Source organism: Hyaena hyaena, unplaced genomic scaffold (assembly GCF_003009895.1).
Source record: "Hyaena hyaena isolate Hyena2069 unplaced genomic scaffold, ASM300989v1 scaffold_29, whole genome shotgun sequence".
In the NCBI taxonomy this organism is placed as follows: domain Eukaryota; kingdom Metazoa; phylum Chordata; class Mammalia; order Carnivora; family Hyaenidae; genus Hyaena; species Hyaena hyaena.
Window position 1 is genome coordinate 1,585,949 of NW_024080661.1, and position 8,467 is coordinate 1,594,415.

At 56.0% G+C, this 8,467-nt stretch overlaps 1 protein-coding gene across 1 annotated transcript; it reads left to right on the top strand.

The window, feature by feature from the left end:
• The first annotated feature begins 3,805 nt into the window (after positions 1 to 3,805).
• On the top strand, positions 3,806 to 6,897 carry LOC120228981 (elongin BC and polycomb repressive complex 2 associated protein). The gene has a single exon (XM_039227666.1). The coding sequence runs from the start codon at positions 4,132 to 4,134 to the stop codon at positions 5,278 to 5,280; it is 1,149 nt and encodes a 382-aa protein (XP_039083597.1). The 5' UTR covers positions 3,806 to 4,131; the 3' UTR covers positions 5,281 to 6,897.
• The last annotated feature ends 1,570 nt before the right edge of the window (positions 6,898 to 8,467 follow it).

Sequence of the window (8,467 nt, forward strand, 5' to 3'; positions counted from 1 at the left end):
AAAAAAACCCTCCATCCCTTACTTTCCTTACTTATAACACGAATATTAACAACAATATAAAATGGTGGAGCCAGTTTGGAAAACAGTTTGGCAGTTTCTTAAAAAGTTAATATAAATCTACCATATGACACGGCAATTTCACTCTTTTTTTTTTAATGTTTTTTTTTCCCCCTAGGAGAGAGAGAGAGAGAGACAGCATGAGCAGAGGAGGGTCAGAGAGAGAGGGAGTCACAGACTGAAACAGGCTCCAGACTCTGAGCTGGCAGTCAGCACAGAGCCCAATGCGGGGCTCGAACCCACGAACCGCGAGATCATGACCTAAGCGAAAGTCAGACGCTTAACTGACTAAGCCACCCAGGTACCCCGGCAATTTCACTCTTAACATGAAAACATACATCCACACAGAGTCTTGTATGCCAATGTCCGTAACAGTATTCTTCGTAATAACTGAGAAGTGGAAACAACCCAAATGTGATTGGATAAACAAAATGTGGTAAGTCCTTACCATGGGATACTACTCAGCAATACAAAGGAACAGACTACTAGTGCATGCTATGGCACGGCCAAACTTCCAAAACATTACATGTTAGTGAAGAAGTCAGATGCAAAGACCACACAGGGTGGGATTCCATTTCTATGAAAGGCCCAGGAAAGGATCTATAGAGGCAGAAAGTAGATTAGTCACCCAGGGCTGGGGGTGGGAATGGGGAGCTACTGCAAGTGGAGATGAGGGATTTCTTAGGAAATGTTCTAAGACTGGATTGTGGTGGTGGTTGTGTAACTATGTAAATTTAATAATAATCATGGACTTGGATACTTAAAATGGGTTATGTATGGTATGTAAAAAACAATAGTGCCTATCTCGTAGAATTGTTATGGGGATTACGTAACATAAAGTTCCTAGACAGAGAGTGGAATGCAGTTAGTCCTATAGAGGTTATTATTATTGGGCTGCACTTCTGGGGCCAGTTCTCTGCTATGCTCTGATCCCCATCGGGCAGGTATTGCTCCCAATCCTTGAACATGGGCCTTTGGGTGAAACCCAGATGAGTCACGGAAGGGAAAAGGCTGGCTTCCGAGGTCTCCCCAGGCCCTTCCTATCCCTTATGCCAGAGGTGTCGGGTGGAACCCAGCGTCCAGCCCTGTCCCTCTTTTTTTCTATGGGGAGGAGGGGCTCCCGAGAAAAGTGTTGCCTCCTTCTCGGGCTGCCTGAGGATGGGGTCCAGTGCCCTCTACTGTAGGCATTGGGAATTGCAACAGCTGGGCCAGCAGGCTCAACATCGTGTTTCCACTCTCCTGCCTGTTACGAGGAAGCTGTTCCCTTTTCTATGACAGGGATGCTGATACTCAAGAGTGTCTAGGTGACCTGCCCAGGGTTGCACAGCATCCCCACCCCCGCCCCTCCAAACCTTCTGAAAATGGACGCTTGATGACTCCAGGTCCTTTCAGCTGGAGAGTTACTTATACCAACCCCTACTGTTTGTAAAGTGCTTCCATGCCCACGCTGGGCTTTCCCATCCGGGCTGTCTTCTGGGGCGCCTGATTCAAGGCAGGGGAAGAAGGGAAAGTGGAGGTGGAGGGAATTCCTTCTCCAGGGAAGGACTCCCAACAGTTACGATCCCCCATAAAGCCCCTAAACCCAGATCTGGAGCACCGAAGGCTTTTGGAGTGGGAGAAAGAGGAGGCCATTGCTCTGCATTGTTATGTAAGATGCATTCATTTATTCATGCTGAGAAATCTCTTGAGTGTTCTCTCCTTTATGTCAACACTACACTAGGCACAGAAATACAAATGTGAATGAGACTGTCGGGGCTAAAAGGAGTTTCCCAGTTCAGGTTCCTGCAGGTGAGGCCCAAGTTCCCTCCCCAGTCATCCCAGTGGCAAAGAGGTTGGAGTACAGCCGGTCGGGTTGAAGCAGATGCCCTCTGCTCCACAAGGAAAAGAAATATGTTACCGCTCTCTCAGGGTAAGAGTTCTCAGCATTGTCTCCCAGAAGAGACAGCTGCGAATATAATCATTCTTCCAGAAGTTTCCTCCTGTGTGTGTGGTGGTGGTGAGGGGATGGCAGAAGGTGGGGAGGGGAGGCAAGGCTTTTGGAGCCCTCAGGAACCCTGGAGTCTAGCCCTGACGGGACCCCAGTATCTTCTTTCATGACAACTGCCTGGAAGACTTCTTCAGAAGATGCTAGGGGGTGAATGTTTGTAGCGACAGAACACCATATCCCCTATTTCCTCAAACCCAGGCTCCTCGGGGGCCTTTCTGTGGTCTCTGCAGAAGGGAGATGGGGGAGGCAGACCTTCCTGATCTCTTTCACCCTGTAGGAAACCAATTCTTCTGTTGTCACTGCCAGGAGGGATCATTTGCAACCCTCAGAAACCCTCTCTTACCCTGGCCCCAAAATGAGATATTCTCTGTGACACCCTTCCCCACTTCCACATTCTTACTCTAAGCTATCATATCATTCTCTCTTTATGTTTCTGGGGGGAAGGGAAGCAGCCATATTCCAATAACCTGATTTTTTATCAAGAAATATTCCAGGGATTCATTCATTCACTTACAAATATTTATTGAGCACTTATCATGTCTGGGCACTGTTATACGCGAATGGGGATGCAGCAGTGATTAAGACAAAGCTCTCATCAGCTCATTTTCATACTAATGGGAGACAAAGTTCTCATCAGCTCATTTCCAGACTAATGAGAAACAGACAATGAAGAATAAATACATCCACAGACTTTCATATAATAGTAAGCCATACAGAAACTGTTAAGTTAAGGGGATGGAATGTGCTGTGGGGAGGTGGTCCTACATATCAGGATTTTCTGGGGGGAGGAATTAACTTTTTTGGGGGGTACTTCACTTTCCTTGGGAGTGATAAGAATGAAGGTCTGGGTGTCCCCTCCTCTGGACTCCTCAGCTCATTTCGACAGCTCAAGCTTCAGAGGGCAGAGTCATGGCATTTCAGGGGGCCACAGAGCCAGCCCCTCAGAATTCAGTCAAGGGATCATTAGGAACGGCATTAGAGAAACGGAAACAAATCTAGTTATCTGCTTCCGTGGGTATAATAATACCCCTCCCACCCCCCCGGGCTCCGAATTTATTTTTTCCTTTCCTCTTCTTGCACACACTGAATTCCTAACTATTTTTCAACACTTTTTGAGCCCAGTGTATGCCAGGCACTGTCCTAGGGGACCAGAACAGAGAGGTAGGAAACATTCTCTGGCCGCAGCAGTCCCCTGCAGTACAAAGCTTGTAAACAGCCATTGTCTAATTTCATCTTTTCCCTCAACACTGTTTTTGTGATTCATCTATGTTGATTCACGTAGCCCCGAGTGGGTAGATAGGAACATTCCCATTTTACAGATGCGAAAACCGTGACCGCTAAGGGAAAAGCGGATAGCTTTGCTACTACTGAAGAGCGGGACGCCACCGGGCCACGTGCAGCGGCGCGTTCAGCCCCTCGCGATCCCACCCGCACACGCTCCTTCCTCGCCTCCCTCCCTCCCAGCCGCCGCCGCGCCGGGTCCACGTGTGTGTGTCTGTGTGCGGAATGGGGACGGGGGCGGTGCCGCCGGAGGGGTGGGGTCCGGGCTAACGTCACAGGCAGTGCCGTCCAATCAGCGGCGGGCTCGCGGCCCCGGCGCTGGTATTGGGGCAGCGAGGGGGCAGTTCTCTATAACGCGGTCTCCGGGAGCCAGCGGGGAAGAAAGAAGCCGAGCGGGCGGAAGGCGCCCTCCCCGCCGCCTGGGCCCGGGCACCGGGTGCCGGGCCCGGGGTCCTTCCCGCCTCCCGCGGCCGCCGGCCGCTTTGTTTCCCCAGCCTCTGCGCTCTGGGCTACTCAAGAGGGGCTCCCGCCGGGGCTGCGCAGGGAACGCGGCGGCAGGAAGGGCGGCCGACCGGGCCGGGACTCGCGGGGACCCAGGAGTCCGGCCGCCGGGAGGGCCGCGTGACGAGATCGAGGAGGGAGCCAGAGCCCCGCGGCCCAGGGTTGCGGGCCGGGGGCGCCCGTGAGCAGAGACCTCCCCGTCGAGGGGGGGCGATGTTCCCCTCGCCCGTGGGCTCTTCGGGCAGCCAGGGCACACCGCCGCTGGGACCAGGGCCCCCGCAGTGGGCACCCCCCTAGGCGGTACCATGGAGACTCTGTGTCCCGCTCCCCGCCTCGCAGTGCCGGCGTCCCCGCGAGGGTCGCCTTGCTCCCCGACACCCCGGAAGCCGCGTCGGGGGACACAGGAGTTCTCTCCACTGTGCCTGCGTGCCCTTGCCTTCTGCGCCCTTGCCAAACCTCGAGCGTCCTCTCTGGGCCTGGGGCCTGGGGAGCTGGCGCCGCGGGCCCCGGTGCTGGTGGGCCCTCGCGCCCCGCTGTGCACCGGCGGCTGGGCCCCGGATGGCCTGAAGCACCTCGCGGGACAAGCCGGACAGTCCAGTGATCCGAGCTCCCGGGCAGGTCAGGATGCCGAAGCCGCAGTGTGCCGGAGCGGTGGCGAGGAGGAAGAGGGCGGAGACAGTTTCCCGCACTTCAACTCCCGCTCCGGCGTACCTCCCGGCCGCTGCCCGGAGCCGCGGCGCCCTCGGGAATCTCCGACCAACTCCGCCTCGGCTCCGCCTCGGCCAGCCTCGGGTCTCGACTCCCAGCCTGGCCCCGCCGCCAGCCCCCATCAGGAGCCCCGTTCCCCGGCTCCGCCGCCACCTGCGGGCCTCTCCGCCGAGTCCCCCGGTCCCGGGGCTGCGCCGGAGCCGCCGGAGCCGCCGGAGCCGGAACAGACGGCCGCAGTCGATGGAAACCCCCCGCAGGCCGCCCCCGAGGCACCAGCCGCCAGCCCCTCGACGGCCAGCGGAGCTTCGGCCGCGCCCGGCGATCTCCGCCAGGAACATTTCGATCGTCTGATCCGCCGGTCGAAACTTTGGTGTTACGCGAAGGGCTTCGCCCTCGACACTCCGAGTTTGCGCCGGGGGCCCGAGCGGCCGCCTGCGAAAGGGCCCGCCCGGGGAGCCGCCAAGAAGCGCCGGCGGCCGCCGCCCCCCCAGCGCAGCACGCAGCCTCGCCGCCCTGCGCCGACGCTCCCCACCACGAGCACCTTCAGCCTCCTCGACTCATTCCCCTGCCCCCCGGCCCTGGTGGTAGGGGAGGACGGAGACTTAGGGCCGGCATCCTCGCTTCGCCTCCAGGGAGACTCTAAGCCTCCGCCTGCCCACCCGCTGTGGAGGTGGCAGATAGGGGGTCCTGCTGTCCCTGAGCCCCCAGGCCTGAAATTCTGGGGAATCAACTTGGAGGAACTCTAAGCAGAGACCTCTCCTACCAACGGGGAAAAGTTGGGGCCACGGCGGAACTTTGGGCTCGAGGACGGGGCCTCGTGTTTCACATTTGCCTGTTCCCTTTACGTTTTAAGGGCTGCGGTCAGAAGGACCTCAAATGACAGTGGTCTTCAAGCACCTAGCTGTTTGGGGTGACACCCCCGCCCCCTCATCCTTTGGAGTCGAACCAAGGGCTGGAGTCAGGAGAAGGCTTAACGGAAAAAGGCTTAATGACATAGATTCCAATCCCTCCCCTCTTCCATCTCGGATCTCTGGGGGCAGGGCCTTCACCCCAGGGGGAGCAAAGGAGGCTACTGCTCAAAGACAAGGAAAAAAAAAAAAAAAGGGAGAGAGACCTTGGTGATGGACAAACCGGTTGTTTCTGTGGGCGAGCCTGGGGGTGAGGGGGCTGTGGTGGGGGTGGGGAGGTGATTGGCAGCTCCCTGGGGGCATCCCCCACCCCCACCATCCAGGCCTTTAACCCTTCACTCCCCTCAGGCATTCCCTAGCGCTCCCGGCACCACTGGGAGGGGGCAGCTAGGGCAAGGGGAAGATCACCCCCTCCCTGTTCTTTTCCAAAGCCCTCTCCCTGCCTCCCAAGGCAGGTGACTTCTAATTGGCGAGGTCTTCAGTCTCAGCCACCAAGCTTTCCCTTTTGTCCAGTTTTGGAGTTTCTTCAATTTTTCCTGTTTGTTTTCAGTTTATAAGGCTGATGGGCGAAAGAGGGCCTTACCCTGGATCCATCACCCCCTCCCCCAGTTTGCTTCTCCAGTTAGGAGGGGACCTTCTCGCCTTCAAAAGCCCAGACTTTGCCTGGGGAAAGGGCCAGAGACTGTCCCAGGGAAAGTAATGGAAGGTGGAAGAAATCAATAAAATCAGACCAAACAAGTTGCCTTTCGAGGTCCTCTCCACCAATGCACGGATGGGAGGGGATGGAGGTAGAGAGGGCAGGCCCGCGTCCATTTTTGGACACCCCAACTCAGCCCCCTCAAAGGCTAGAGATGAGACAAGCAGGTCTTTGTAGAGGGGGTAAGTTTAAGGGGTCTTGGCCTCACCTCAAGGGTCCGGCCAGGCTTGAAGGGGCAAAGTTGGGGTTTGAATGGGAGCTGGGCTGAGCCATCTTCAGCTTCCTCCCCTAACTTCAGGCATTTCAGGAGTTGTCAGGGACCTGATGGATCCGATGGGGGCAGGGCCAGGGGATTAGTTTTGAGGTCAGAGGTTCTGTTTTCCAGGGGGGAGGGGAGAGGTAGGCCTGGACCACGCCCGGTGGCTGGGACAGCCCCTAGAGCCCAAGAAGGGTGGGGTGGCTTTCTCCTCCACCTAGGTGAGGTCGGGGAGGCAAGCTCTGTAGGGAGACTCTTCAGTTTGGGTGAGAGGGGAACCTGGGGGTGCTGCATCTGCCCGACAAGCGAGGGACCCAGTGACCCTTCTGCCCACACTAGCGAATAGCCACCGCTTTCCCCCCAAAACGTGGCGAGGGAGGAACAATTCCCACATACGATGCTGGGGAAGGACTTGTCTCCTTTTCTGTGAAAATGCTTTGTAAAAAGTTGTTATTGTTTGCATAGAGCAGATTCTTGAGAAAAACTGTTTTGGGCCACAAAAGTTGTGTTTGTTTTAAAAGCTGTCTCTTAATTTTTTTCCCCCCATGGGGGTGAGGGTGGGGGTAGGGAGGGTGGGCGTGGGTTGGGCTTTGCTCTCTTTCTCCGAAACATCTGGCCTTTATGAACCCTGCTGACCTCCCCTCCCCCCTCCAGCTGTGTTGTGGGGAGGTGGGGGGAGGGCGGGGAGAGTGCCTTCCACTCCTGTGCTGCAGGGGTATGCGTCTTATTTTGCGCCCCCCCCATGGGGAAGGCAGACGTGAGAAGTGGGGGGAGAGGCGCTGTGAAGAGGAGGTCATGTTCACAAGGAGAAATTCAGAAAGGCAGACTCCTGTTTTTAAAAAGCTCCCTGCTTCTAGTAATTGTGGGGACCCTTTTCAACCGGCCTGGACAGGAGGGTGTGAGCTCTGGGCCAGGAGTCCTTTTCGGACGCCACTCCTCCGAGCAATGGCATGTGATGCAGTTAATGTGTCTTCCCTCCTTCCTCCTCAAATGAAATCATCAAACATTAAACGTTAGCCTGGAAGAGGTCCGAGCGGTGAGTCGAAAACCACACCTTTTGGCCAGACCTGGAACTCCCCTTGCTTGCCGAATGGTTTAATTTGGAGAACCTCGGGGCTGGAAAGCTTTCTAGAAGCTTTCCAGTCATTTTACAGAATAGAGAACTGCATTCGTTTTCTGTGGCTGCTGTAACAAATGACCACAACCTTGGTGCCTTAAAACAACAGAAGTCTTTTCCCTTCCAGTTCTGGAGGCCAGAAGTCCGAAATTAAGCGGTTGGTAGGGCCGCACTCTCTCCGAAGGCTTGAGGGGGAACCCCTTCCCTGCCTCTTTCAGCTCTGGGAGGCCCCACTACGGGCACCACAGTCTGCTCCCTCCCACCCCCTCACGTGTGCACGTGACCCTCCCCTCTTCTTCTTATAAGGACACTTACTGGATTCCAGGGCTCCGGGCCCACCCGGATAACCCAGCATGACTTCATGTTGACAATGTTCATTTAGCTACATCTGCAAAGACCCTTGTTCCAAATAAGGTCGCATCCACAGGTTCCAGAGGGAGGGGAGTTAGGGCGCAGATCTTTTTGGGTGTTACCATTCAGCCCACAGCAGGCACGGAGTCCCTGTAAGGAGAAACTTTTTTTTTTTTTAATGTTTTATTTATTTTTGAGACAGAGAGACAGAGCATGAGCAGGTAAGGGGCAGAGAGAGAGGGAGACACAGAATCTGAAGCAGGCTCCAGGCTCTGAGCTGGTAGCGCAGAGCCTGATGTGGGGCTTGAACCCACAAACTGAGATCATGACCTGAGCCGAAGTCGGAGGCTTAACCCGCTGAGCCACCCAGGCGCCCAGACTTTCTGGGGGAAGGAAGCCTGTGCTGCAGTGCATGGGGTGGATCTGGGGTGCTGCCCCTCTGGGATGGGGGGGAGGGGACAGCTGCACCTCTCTCTGAATTGGAGCAGCTTGGGGAAAGGGTAGAGTGAGACTCCTTACTATTTCCAGACTGCTCTCAAGGATGCTAGGACTCCCTCTCCTCCAACACTCACTGAGCCGGGAGGGGAGCTCAGTCTCCCCAGGA